The 14,550-nt window shown below is 38.1% G+C and overlaps 1 protein-coding gene across 1 annotated transcript; it reads right to left on the reverse strand.

Moving 5' to 3' along the window:
- Positions 1-10,918: 10,918 nt before the first annotated feature.
- On the reverse strand, positions 10,919-13,274 carry PATE3 (prostate and testis expressed 3). Its single transcript, XM_021696561.1, has 3 exons — positions 13,226-13,274; positions 11,557-11,679; positions 10,919-11,043 (listed from the first exon to the last, which is right to left on the reverse strand). Exons 1-3 carry the CDS (start codon positions 13,272-13,274, stop codon positions 10,919-10,921), a joined length of 297 nt encoding a protein of 98 aa, XP_021552236.1.
- Positions 13,275-14,550: the final 1,276 nt, after the last annotated feature.

Consider the following 14,550-nt stretch of genomic DNA (forward strand, 5'->3'; position numbering starts at 1 on the left):
TTAAAATTTTTATTGAGATACAATTGATATAGAACACTGTGTAAATTTAAGGTGTACGATGTGTCAATTTGATACATTTATATATTACAATATTATTGCCACCGAAGCATTAGCTAATACCTTTATTATGTCACATTATTATCATTCTTTTTTGTGGTGGGAACAATTAAGATCTGGTCTCTTAGCAACATTAAAGTTTATAATACAATATTGTCTGTAATCACTGAAATCACTAATTTTGCATTAGATGTCCTGGATTTATTTATTTACTGATTGCACATTTGTATCTTTAAACAACATCTCCTCAGTTCATCCACCCCCTAGACCCTGGTAACCACCTTTCTTACTCTATTCTTACTAGTTTGGCATTTTTAGATTCCACATATAAGTGAGATCACACAGTATATGTCTTTCTCTGTCTAATTTATTTCACAAAATGCCATCAGGTTTCATCCTGCTGGGGCGCCTGGGTGGCTCAGTCAGTTAAGCATCTGCCTTCGGCTCATGTCATGATCACAGCGTTCCTGAATCAAGCCCCAAGTTGGACTCCCTGCTCAGTGGGAAGTCTGCTTCTCTCTTTGCCTCTCCCCCTGGCTCATGCTTTCTCCTGCTCTCTCTGTGTCAAATAAATAAATAAATACAATCTTTTTTAAAAATTTTAAAAATTAAAATAAAAAAAAAGTTTTGTTCTGCTGTCACAAGTGGCAGAATTTCCTTCTTTATCATGGCTAAACAATATTCCTGTGTGTGGCGGGGAGGAGGGTATCACATCTCTTATTTTTACATTAATCTATTGAGGAACACAAGTTATTTTCATAGCTTGGCTATTATAAATAATACTGCAGTAAACATGGGAGTGCATATATTTCTTTGATACCCTGTTTTCATTTCTTTTTTTTTTTTAAGATTTTATTTTATTTATTTGACAGAGAGATAGAGCAGGAACACAAGCAGGGGGAGCGGGAGAGGGAGAAGCAGGCTTCCCGCCGAGCAGGGAGCCTGATGTGGGGCTCGATCCCAAGAGTGGAGTTGCTGAACCATATGGTAGTTCTATTTTTAAATTTTTGAAGACCTCCATGCTGTTTTCCATAGTAGCTGTACCAATTTACATTCCCACTAACGATGCCTAAGAGTTCCCTTTTTTCTCCACATTCTCAACACTTGTTATTTGTTTTTTTTCTTGAGGATAGCCATTTTAACAGGTGTGAGGTGATAGCTCATTATGGTTTAGATTTCTTTGATGATTAGTGATGTTGAGCATCTTTTCATGTACCTGTTGGCCATTGGAAGTCTTCTTTGGAAAAATGTCTATTTAGTTCTGCCCATTTTTAAGTTGGATTGGATTTTCTTTTCTTTTCTTATGAATGCATGGAGAGAGTGATGTCTTTTGAGCCCAAAGATCCCAATATGAATCACCCCAGTTCTGTTACTATCTCACCAAATGGCCCTGGACTACTCTCTTAACATCTCAGAAACCCAGTTTCCTTATTTATGAAATAAAAATGATAGCATCTTCTTTACTGAGTTGTTGCAAGGAAGAAATGAGATCTTATATTAATTGCCTGGCATGTATTAGGTGCTCAGTAGAAGCCAGAAGTTGTTTTATTGTTACTGAATTGTATGAGTTTTTTTTTTATAGATTTTGGATATTGACCCCTTACCTGATATAAGGCTTAAAATGTTTTCTCCTATTTTGTAAGTTACCTATTCATTTTATATTTTTGTTTCTTTTCTTTCTTTCTTTCTTTTTTTTTTTAGAAAACCTCATTTTAATTTTTCTAACATTTGGAAGTTATTTTATCCATTTATAGCAATTCTGTTGTCCCCCTTTGTTAAAATTAAATTAAATTAAAAATTAAATTAAAATTAAAACTAATTAAAATAGGTTAAAAAGCATTATATGGGTAAGTAAACCTATAGAATCTTATTTAATATTCTTAATTCCAGTTACATCATTTGAATTTTTTTCATATTATTATTTTTTCCAGTGGGTCAATTTTATTTTTTTCTTCTCATTTCTTAAAACTTTAAATTCAATTAACATATAATGTATTATTAGTTTCAGAAGTAGAGGTCAGTGATTCATCAGTTTTATATAATACCCATGTTCATTACATCACGTGCCCTCCTTAATGTCTGTCACGCAGTTTCTGCATCCCTCCACCCCTCTCCTCTCCAGCAACCCTCAGTTTGTTTCCTATGATTAAGAGTCTCTTATGGTTGTCTCCCTCTCTGATTTAATCCTGTTTTATTTTTTCCTCTCTTCCCTGATGATCCTCTGTTTTACTTCTTAAATTCCACATATGAGTGACATATGATAATTGTCTTTCTCTGATTGACTTATTTTGCTTAGCATAATACTATCTAGTTCCATCCACATTGCTGAAAAGGCAAGATTTCAATTTTTTTGATAGCTGAGTATTCCATTGTATATATATATAACCACATCTTCTTTATCCATTCATCTGTCGATTACATCTGGGCTCTTTCCATAGTTTGGCTATTGTGGACATTGCTGCTATAAACATTGGGGTGCACGTACCCCTTTGGATCACTACATTTGTATCTTTGGGGTAAATACCCAGTAGTGCAATTGCTGGGTCATAGGGTAGCTCTATTTTCAACTTTCTGAGGAACCTCCATACTGTTTTCCAGAGTGGCTGCACCAGCTTGCATTCCCACCAACAGTGTAGGAGGGTTCCCCTTTCTCTGCATCCTTGCCAACATCTGTCGTTTCCTGACTTGTTAATTTTAGCCATTCTGATTGGTGTGAGGTGGTATCTCATTGTGGTTTTGATTTGGATTTCCCTGATGCCGAGTGATGTGGAGCATTTTTTCATGTGCGTGTTGGCCATTTGGATGTCTGTTTTAGAGAAATGTCTGTTCATGTCTTCTGCCCATTTCTTGATTGGATTATTTGTTCTTTGGGTTTTGAGTTTGATAAGTTCTTTATAGATTGGGGATACTAGCCCTTTATGTGATAAGACATTTGCAAATATCTTCTCCCATTCTGTCGGTTGTCTTTTTGGTTTTGTCAACTGTTTCCTTTGCTGTGCAAAAGCTTTTTATCTTGATGAAGTCCCAGTGGTTCATTTTTGCCTTTGTTTCCCTTGCCTTTGGAGATGTGTCTAGCAAGAAGTTGCTGTGGCTGAGGTCGAAGAGGTTGCTGCCTGTGTTGTCCTCTAGGATTATGATGGATTTCTGTTTCACCTTGAGGTCTTTCATCCATTTTGAGACTATTTTTGTGCATGGTGTAAGGAAATGGCCCAGTTTCATACTCTTCTGCATGTGGCTGTCCAATTTTCCCAACACCATTTGTTGAAGAGACTTTTTTCCCATTGGATATTCTTTCCTACTTTGTCGAAGATTAGTTGACCATAGAGTTGAGGGTCCATTTTGGGGTTCTCTATTCTGTTCCATTGATCTATGTGTCTGTTTTTGTGCCAGTACCATACTGTCTTGATGATTATAGCTTTATAATAGAGCTTGAAGTCTGGAATTGTGATGCCACCAATTTTGGTTTTCTTTTTCAACATTCCTTTGGCTATTTGGGGTCTTTTCTGGTTCCATACAAATTTTAGGATTATTTATTCCAGCTCTGTGAAAAAGTTGATGGTATTTTGATAGGGATTGCATTGAATGTATACATTGCTCTAGGCAGCATAGACATTTTCACAATATTTGCTCTTCCAATCCATGAGTATGGAAAGTTTTTCCATTTGTGTGTGTGTGTGTGTGTGTGTGTGTGTGTCTTCCTCAATTTCTTTCATGGGTGTTCTATAGTTTTCTGAGTATAGATCCTTTGCCTTTTTGGTTAGGTTTATTCCTAGGTATCTTACGGTTATTGGTGCAATTGTAAATGGGATCAACTCCTTAATTTCTCTTACTTCTGTCTCACTGTGAGTGTATAGAAAAGAAACTGATTTCTGTGCATTGATTTTATATCCTGCCACTTTGCTGAATTCCTGGATGAGTTCTAGCAATTTTGGGGTGGAGTCTTTTGGGTTTTAGCCCTTGTTTCCTTGTTGATCTTCTTAGATGATCTGTCCATTGCAGTGAGTGGTGTGTTAAAGTACCCTGCTATTATTGTATTATTATCAATGTGTTTCTTTAATTCTGTTATTAATTGGCTTATCTAGTTGGCTGCTCATATGTTAGGGGCATAAATATTTATAATTCTTAGATCTTCTTGTTGGATAGACCTTTTAAGTATGATATAGTGTCCTTCCTCATCTCTTATTACAGTCTTTCGTTTAAAATCTAATTTGTCTGATATAGGGTTTGACACCCTAGCTTTCTTTTGATGTCTATTAGCATGATAAATGGTTTTTCACCCTCTCACTCTAAATCTGGAGGTGTCTTTGTGTTTAAAATGAGTCTCTTGCAGACAGCATGTCAATCGGTCTTGCTTTTTTTTTTATCCAATCTGATACCCTGTGTCTTTTGATTGGGGCATTCAACTCATTTACATTCAGAATAACTATTGAAAGATATGAATTTAGTGCCTTTGTATTATCTGTAAAGTTAATATTTCTGTGTATTGTCTATGTTCCTTCTGGTCTATGTTACTTTTGGGCTCTCTCTTTGCTTAAAGGACCCCTTTTAATATTTCTTGTAGGGCTGGTTTAGTGATCACAAATTATTTAGTTTCTGTTTGTCATGGAAGCTTTTTATCTCTCCTTCTATTTTGAATGACATCCTCGCTGGATAAGGTATTCTTGGATGCATATTTTTCTCATTCAGCACCCTGAATATATCATGCCAATCCTTTGTGGCCTGCCAAGTATCTGTGGATAGGTGTGCTGCAAGTCTAATGTTTCTACCCTTATAGGTTACATACCTCTTGTCCCGAGCTGCTTTCAGGATTTTTCTTTGTCTCTGAGATTTGCAAGTTTCACTGATATATGTCGGGGTGTTGACCTGTTTTTATTGATTTTGAGGGGGGTTCTCTGTGCCTCATGTACTTGAATGCCTGTTTCTTTCCCCAGATTAGAGAAGTTCTCTGGTATAATTTGCTCCAATATACCTTCTGCTCCTCTCTCTCTCTTTCTTTTTCTTCTGGGATCCCAATTATTCTAATATTGTTTCACTTTATAGTTTCACTTATCTCTCGAATTCTCCCTTCATGATCCAGTGGTTGTTTATCTCTCTTTTTCTCAGCTTCTTTATTCATGATCATTTTGTCTTCCATATCACTAATTCTCTCTTCTGCCTCATTTATCCTAGCAGTTAGAGCCTCCATTTTTAATTGCATCTCATTAATAGCTTTTTTAATTTTGACTTGATTAGATTTTAGTTTTATTTCTCCAGAAAGGGATTCTTTAGTGTCTTCTATACTTCTTTCAAGCCCAGCTAGTGTCTTTATAATTGTTATTCTGAACTCTAGTTTTGACATCTTACTTATATCCATACTGATTAGGTCCCTGGCAGTCAGTACTGCCTCTTGTTCTCTGTTTTGAGGTGAGATATTCCATCTTGTCCAGAGAAGAATAGATAAATGAGAGAACAAAATACTAAAATGGCAACAACAACCACAGAGACATATACAGTAAACAAAGCAGAAGAGACCCAAAACCAATAAATAAATAAATAAATAAATAAAATTTAAAAAAGAGAGAGAGAATATAATCAGACAGGTGAACAGAATAGAGCAATATACTGGATCCTGTGTGTATTTTGGTCTCTTAGAAAACTAGATCCCAAAATTATAAAGAAAGAAAAATTTACATAGGTATAAAAATAAAATTTAATACAATGAAAGGATAGAATGTAACTGTAAAAAAGAAAATTAAAAGCAAAAAAAAAAGAAACAAAAGAAAGCATATAAACAGACAGGTGAACAGAACAGAACAATATACTATATCCTGAGTGTATTTTGGTTCATTTGTTAGAAGAAGCTACATCTCAAAATTGTAAAGAAAGAAAAACGTGTATATATACAAAAATAAAATTAAATACATTTAAAGGAAAGAATGTAACTGTAAAGATGAAAATTAAAAAGTTTAACAAAACATAACAAAAAAAGAAGAAAAGAGAGAGAGAATATAATTAGACAGGTGAAGAGAACAGAGCCATACAGTAGATTCTGGGTGTATTTTGTTTGTTAGAAGAAACTGCATCCCAAAATTGTAAAGAAAGAAAAACCTATATTTATATAAAACCTATATATATATAACATATATATACAAATATAAAATTAAATATAATGAAAGGATAGAACGTAACTGTAAAAATAAAAATTAAAAAAGATTTTTAAGGGCGCCTGGGTGGCTCAGTCATTAAGTGTCTGCCTTCGGCTCAGGTCATGATCCCAGGGTCCTGGGATCGAGTCCCACATCGGGCTCCCTGCTCTGTGGGAAGCCTGCTTCTCCCTCTCCCACTCCCCCTGCTTGTGTTCCTGCTCTCACTATGTCTCTCTCTGTCAAATAAATAAATAAAATCTTTAAAAAAAAAAAAGATTTTTAAAAAAGAGTTGATAAAATAAGAAATTGGTTGGAAAAGGGAAGAGAAAAAAATTAAAATTGAAAGACTAAAGAATCGTGGGGGAAAAAACCATGAATTCTATATGCTATATTCCCCTAGTGCTGGAGTTTTGCAGTTCTCACTGAGGGGTAAACTTGGTCTTGGCCGCATGTTCTTGCTGATCTTCTGGGGAACGGGCATGTTGCTTTGATTCTCAGATGTCTTTGCCCCTGGTGGAATTGCACTGCCTTTGCCAGGGGACCAGGCTAACTAATCTGCTCCGGATTGCTCTATGTAGCTTTTGTTCCCTGAAGGCTTTTCACGCAGCTTTAGAGGATGAGAATGAAAATGGAGGCCTCCCATTCTCCATCCCTGGAGCCAAGAGCTTGGGGCCCCACTCCTCAGCCTGCATTCAGGGAAATCCAGTCAATCATTTCTGTCTCCCTGGTCTCCATCCGCACTCTGTGGTCACCCAGCCTGTGACTGAGTGTTTGTATCTCAGGCGTGGGGACCTAACTCCGTGGTTGTTTGCTCTGTCTCCCCTTTCTTTAGCTTTTGTGTGTCTACTATAGGTTTTTGCTTTGTGCTTGAGTCTTATTGAAGTTACAGTAATTGTAGTTGCATCATTTTTGCACATGAGTCTGATTGGTGAGATCAAGTGTCAAGTAGATTAAACAGTCCAGTTTAAGCTGATAGCAGCTTACCTTTGATTGTCTACAAAAGCCCCACCCTTTTACTCCCCCCTTTTTTGTTTTGATATTATTATTTACCTCTTTTTATATTGTGTATTTATTAATAAATTATAGTAGCTACAATTATATGAATGCTTTTCCCTTTGCCCTTTGTGCTACAGTTAAGTGGTTAACATACCATCCTCTTAGAGTTTTTTAAGTCTGACTTTTGTATTAACCTATAGCAGCGTGTTGTATATTTTTGTATGTTTTTATGCCATTGATGCCATTAATCAAAGATGCCATTTTAGCATCTTTTCATTTCAGCTTGAATAGCTCCTTTCAGCATTTCTTGCAAGGCAGGTCTAGTGGTGATAAAGTCCCTCAGTTTTTTGTAAGAATTATTTTTATGTTCTGGATACAAGTTCTGTGGGAGATATAAGTATTGCAGATATCTCCTGTAAGTCTTTAGCTTGCCTTTTACTCTCTTAGAGATGCATTTTGGCGAACAGACATCGTTCATTTTAATGTGGTCTAATTTATCATTTTTTTAAAATGGTTTGCTTTTTAGGTTATGTTTAAGTAAGTAACCTTTGCCTCTTCCAAAGTTATAAATGCATGCTATGGTTTCTTCTAGTTTTATTGTGTACTTTTCATATTCAGCTTAAAATCCAGTTTGAATTTGTTCTTTGTGCATGTTATAAGATAGAGGTAATGGATAGAAAAACTAAACTGTGTAGAGGACCCAGAATTAGTATTAGTGCTAATGGAAATGCAGTGTACTATGAAAGGAGCATCTCAAATTAGTTGAAAAAAATATAAACTTTTAAATAAACATTGTTGAGCTAATTGGATAGCTATGCAGAAATACATAAAATTGGATCAATTTCTTACAAGGATAAATTCCAAATGGAGAATTTGAGTGTTAATTTAAATGTAAGTGTTAGAAGGAAACCTGCATAAATTATTTTCTAACTGGGGCATAAAAAGTGGCTGAATTCCATTATCAGGAAAGTGCAAGATATCCTTTACAACCACTAGAATAGCTAAAATTTAAATGACTGATAATAATTGGTGATGGGAGGTATGTGGAACTCTCATACAGTGCTGGTAGAACTATATATTTGTATCATTACTTTCACAAGCTATTTGGCAGTTTCTTTCAAAATTATGTATATGCCTATATGGCTACCCTATGACTTAGAAATTTTACTTTTTTTACCTACTCAAGAGAAATGAATGTGTATGTCCACCAAAACTCTTATTACAAGGATGTCCATAATAGCTTTATTTACAATAACCCAAACCTTAAAACAACTTCATGTCCATCAATACAAGAATTGATTTAATAAATTATTATATATGTATACAATGGGAAAAAAAAGAACAAACTCTTGGTGGAAGCAAAAACATGGATTAATCTTAAAAATATCTGGTGAGTGATAGAAGCCAGACTCAAGAAAGTAGTTTTCGTATACTTTCATTTGTTCACGTCCATAAATTCAAGAACAGGTAAAATTATACTATGATGATAGAAGTTAGAACAATAACTTTGAGAGTGGGTGGTTACCTGAAGAAACTCACTGGGTTAATGGAAATCTGTGTTTTATCTGGGATGGTGGTTATATAGGTTTATACATTTCTCAAATCACATCAAACTGTATACTTAACATATATTTATTTTATTATATATGAATTATACTTCAATTAAGAAGATAAAGTAATTCGGGGTGCCTGGGTGGCTGATTCGGTTAAGCATCCGACTCTTGATTTCGGCTCAGGTCATGATCTTAAGAGTTGTGAGATGGAGCCCCACATTGGGCTCTGTGCTGGGTGTGGAGCCTGCTTAAGATTCTCTCTCTCCTTCTGCCCCTCCCCCCTCCCTCTCTAAAAAAAAAAAGAAGATAAAATAATTATATTTCAACTCATAATGAATGTTGGATCTAGTTAATAATAATCAATGGAGACTAAGGCTGTCAGATAAAAGATTGAAGGGAAACTGTATCTTGTATAAAATAAATCTGAGAACAAAAATATCTATGTGATCGATCTTGACATCATTAAAACTAGGAAAACATGTGCCTTCAGATATTTCCAATAGAATTGGGTCAGATTACCCTTTCTAAACTTACACCTCTATTTTATAATAGTAGTATTGATTATGAATTTTGAAGTAAGATTAGCTAATAAGTTTTGGAAGAATCCCATCAAAAATAATTGTTAGTGGGGCGCCTGGGTGGCTCAGTCATTAAGCATCTGCCTTGGGCTCAGGTCATGATCTCAGGGTCCTGGGATCTGGCCCTGCATCAAGCTCCCTGCTCAGTGGGAAGCCTGCTTCTCCCTCTGCCTGCTGCTCCCCCTGCTTGTGCTCTTTCTCTCTCTCTGACAAATAAATAAATAAAATCTTAAAAAAAATAATTTTTGGTTAAGATATTTGTATACTGGGGTGCTGGGTGGCTCAGTCAGTTAAGCATCTGCCTTTGGCTTAGGTCATGATCCCAGAGTCCTGGGATCAAGCCCCACATCAGGCTCCCTGCTCAGCGGGGAACCTGCTTCCCCCTCTCCCTCTGCCACTCCCCCTGCTTGTGCTCCCTTGCTCTCTCTCTGTCAAAAAAAAAAAAAAAAACAACAACTTTAAAGATATTTGAATACTGAAGGGTCCCATAAAAAGAAATGTCTTTTGCATAATCCCTTCAGGGAAAACACCTAGTATAGTGAACATTCTTTGTTTGGTAGGGAGTGGAGATTACCATTCCTATACACTCAAGAAAATAGGTATGCAGCCAGAAAAAGCATAAAAGCATCATAAGTCCTGCAAACTAAATAGATGCACAAGAAAAATTTCATCAACATCACTGGCCATTCAGTTAAACACAGTAAACTTTCACTGGCCCACTAAAGGCAGCAGAAATGAGTAAGACACGGGATCTGTTCTTGCTGTGATTTGTAACATACTGGGCAAATAAGACAAACAGAGAAATGATTCATTGAGAGAGAGCATCAAAAAAGGTATCCATAAGGTGACTTGGGTATTCAGAGAGGGAGAATTTGTACAGCAATGGTGTGGGTCGCTGGGGAGGTGATAGTGGAAGTGGAGAGCAAAAGAGGAAAGGGACAGAGAAAGATTAGGAGAGGAAGGAGAAGAAGGGAGAGTTGTGATGTCTCTTGAGTGCACATCTTGACAGACCTACAGGTGGCCGCGTGTGAGCTGTGACTATCACAGAGCCAGGGATTTCCTTATTTTCTGATTTGTATGGACACTGTATATGGATGTACTCTACAAAGGCCAAGAAAGCCATAACTGAGTTTGAAATGAACACGGTCCACTTGGGAAAGTAATATGTCCATAGAGGAAAATATCAAGTGTCCACCATCCATTTGGCTGCTATTTCTGCTTAATTTTAGTAAACAGTAAATGGGAGTTTTAGATCCAAATATCTGTGAACTTTCAGCTGAAGTATTTCTAGTCCGCCTTGACTAATTTAAGCTAACCATAAGATTTGAGAACAGTCATGTATTTAAATTTTGCTGTGCTGAGCCTCTTGGGACAGGCTTCTTGGAGCATGGAAATGCCATTCCCTGTCATGGGAGAAATCTCTTGTTCAGGATCATTATCCTCTGACTGAGGTAGAAACCAAGCTGGAGGCACCAGGAAGGATGACACTGAAGGAAAGAGAGCTGCCGTACGTCGAAGATGGACAAGGCAGGAAAGCAAGGGCATGCAGAGCATGAAGGGGGAGAATGTCGACAACATTCTAAAGTAAGACCTCAGGAGGGCCAATACTTTAGATTTTGAGGTTACAAAAATTGTGCTTGCAACATTTATGAACATAAGTCCGATTGTTGAGATCAAAGGTCAAGTCTCTGCAGAATTTCTGACACACCATATATGATAACTGCAGAATGTTATCTGTAATAAGAAGGAACATAGAAAATAACCCAGTGATCTAAGTTCTGTAAAGACAGGTCAAACCTGGCACTAGTCCTGTCTGAAAATTTAATTAGGCATCAGGGTAGGTTATGGGATGGCTTTGCAGCTTATACCTACCAAAAGGAAGGAGGCAGGGAGATGCAGAAATCACTGACCCTCTTCATAGTTGTTTGCCTGAGGTCCCTAACAACCCTCAATTCTCTATAGCTGCTTCATTCCTATTCCTGGTAGAAGATTAGCAACTAGTGCTTGTCTGCAGAGTTCAGATCTGTTTGGTCAGTTTTATTGGGAATATAGAACACCCCTCCTCTTCCTCCTGTCTCATTGTCCCCCATCCTCTTCTGTCTGCATGCACAGGGACCTGAACTCAGGGGCATTCTGCTCTTTGGTTCCTCTCCTGGATTACCCTGAGCAGAGATACGAAATTGCTGAAGTACTCTCCTAAGAATGTTCCAAGAATCTCACAGTACCTCCCCTGACCCTCTAACTTACCCTGGAAGATCTTTAAAGTCATGCATGACTCGAACTTCTGGGCAACACAGGAACCAAAGCCTCTTCTACAACGATCTGTCCGTGTGCGAAGGTGGCACGTCATGCACTTCAGTGGTGTCACTGCTGGAGAGCGGAGAGCTGCTGTGAGTGAGACCAGGGGGACTTTCACAGGAGCTGGAATTATCTAGACCTGATTGTGGGAGGTGGGGGCGGGGTGCAAGGCGTGGATGAAGAGTTGGTGGTGGGTAGTAAAGAGTTGGGAGCTCTTACCAACTTCCTATCCCAGAGAAATGCCATTGTGAGAAGAAAAGGATTCTTCTGGTCCCTATTTCAGTCCTTTTAACTGGGGTAATTTAGAGCAGTGATTTAGCCTCCATGGCGTTGGTTTTTCCAGCTTTAAAATGGTTCTATGAATGATGGCCTAGCCTACCTGACTGACAGCACTGTAGATCAGTGGGAGTGTAATAATGAGGGTGAGTGCTTGAAAATATTTTACCCCAAGCTAGTGTTGCTCACATTTGCTGCTTAGATATTGTTAGGTAATATGCTCTGTAATTTTGAACTTCGAACTGAATATGTAAAGTCCTCATGAATTAGGACGTAGGTAGTGACATTTTATGTGGTATTGTGGGGTGAGCTCATTGAAATACAGGGTTTTTTTTTAAGATTTTATTTATTTATTTGACAGAGACACAGTGAGAAAGGGAACACAAGCAGGGGGAGTGGGAGAGAGAGAAGCAGGCTTTCCACTGAGCAGGGAGCCCGATGTGGGGCTTGATCCCAGGATCCTGGGATCATGACCTGAGCCGAAGGCAGATGCTTAACGACTGAGCCACCCAGGTGCCCCTGAAATACAGGTTTAATAAAAGAAATAAATAAGCAAAAAACCTCTCCCTGGTGCACCTAAATGCGAAAGGAAAGTAGCTTTTATCAAGCATTTCATTGGGCCATGTTCTCTCACTTTGTATCTGATTTAATCATCACAAAACTTTTTAAGTATTTCCTCATTTCTCAGATGAGCAACCAAAGGTACAGAGATTTTAAGACAGCGACTGAAGCATTTAACAAACAAACAAACAAAAAAACCACCTCTGATTCTAGAGCATCCGATATTTCCTCTCCTATAATCATTTGTTTTCATATAAAGTCCCTGATAAGGGTATCAAAAGCCATTGTCCGGCACTGAAACAAGCTACAAAATCATCTGTTATAGACTGACCAGCTCTGTCAGCAGATGGGATACAGATTTATGGATGAAAGGATGTCCTCAGAAAAATCTTGCTAGGATTTTGAATTATAGGGAATGGTAGAGACAGAATGGAGAAAGAATATGAAGGGGCAGCCGTAGAGGCTTGAGCCCCTGGTGAGGAATGGCAGAATGTTGAGAAGGTCAGAAAAGATGGCCCATAAGGCAGAAGGAGCATTCTTCTTCTCCTTCTTCCTCCTCTTCTTCCTCCTGTCTCATTGTCCCCCATCCTCTTCTGTCTGCATGCACAGGGACCTGAGCTCAGGGGCATTCTGCTCTTTGGTTCCTCTCCTGGAATGGCTTCCCCTCCCTCCTAAATATGGTCAAGGCTCAGCCCTCCATGGGTACCTACGGTACCTGTAGAGTTTCCAGGGGCTCCCTACAGCCTGTCTCTGGAGCCCACTTCTCAGGTCTGTGACTCACCTACAATGAAGCAGAAAAGGAAGAAAACCATCAAGAAGTGTTTGTCCATTCTGAGCCAGAAGTCCCTTGCACAGGAAGAAGCCAGGAACTGCAAGAACGGCTCTTCAGGTTATAGGGACGAAACCTTCATCACAGGGCAGGGATTATTCATGCCTAAAGGGAACCAATCACACAAGGTTTCCTCTGGAAGCTCAAGTTTATTCTCTCTCTACCCCATAGTAAATTATAATGATAATTAATAAATTTGGGGGTTTACATTAAGCTTTTTTTTTTAATAAAATCTTTCTCATAGTAATTATTGTTATAGTTATGATGTTATCATTCTTATCCTAATTTTACAGAAGAGGAAACAGGCTTGGTGAGGTCTAGCATCTTACCCATGATTACATAGTGAGTGGAGGCCACACTTGTAACCATCTTGATTCAATACCTTTTGGAGATATTTTTTTAAGATTTTATTTTTTTATTTGAGAGAGTGAGAGAGAGCACAGAGGGAGAGGAAGAGGGAGAAGCAGACTCCCCACTGATCAGGAAGCCCAATGCGGGACTTGATCCCAGGAACCCAGGATCATGATGTGAGCCCAAGGCAGTCACTTAACCAACTGAGCCACCCAGGCGCCCCTGCCTCTTAAAGATTTATTCATACATTCAGCAAACATTTACTGGGAACTTTTGTGTTCCAGGCACAGTCCCATGTGTGAAAGTAGGACAATGTATAAGTCAGGAAAGCTCATGTAGCTCCTCACCCTATGGGTGAGAAACAGGAGAGTGAAAGAGACTTAATCTATGATCAAGCTGGGCTTTCAACCTAGAACTTCTGATTCTCAGCCCAGGACTACTTCACCTTAGCGGAAATCTGTTCTCCACAGCCAGAGACTGTTTATTCTGTAGGGCTATGAAATCCCCCTTAGAATTATCACACAACGTGATCTTTACCAAATTTATATTGTGAACCAGCTGGTTTTTCTATGATTTAGGTATCTGTCTCTACAAAAGTTAACTCAGTTAAGGTTCACCATGGGTAAAGCTCTGGCCAGTCCTGGCATTCTAGGGTTCCTAAACCTGTCAGGGAGCTGATGGCACCTTGGCTGGAATATAGGAATCTTCCATACAGAGCTAATTTAATGGCATGTTCTTTCTTGTAGGAACAATATGTTCATTAAAACATATGAAGTCTGACATTTTTAGACATTAGGTGAGGATTGGGTGACATAGGTCTTAGTTCAAATGCCACAGAGTTTACAATGTTCTTTTTCTATCACCAGAGTGTGGAGCCCATGTTTGCCTAAGAAGAGAGCCAAAAGCCTTAGACAGGGAATTGGTTT

Source organism: Neomonachus schauinslandi, chromosome 11, assembly GCF_002201575.2.
Source record: "Neomonachus schauinslandi chromosome 11, ASM220157v2, whole genome shotgun sequence".
Classification (NCBI taxonomy): Eukaryota; Metazoa; Chordata; class Mammalia; order Carnivora; family Phocidae; genus Neomonachus; species Neomonachus schauinslandi.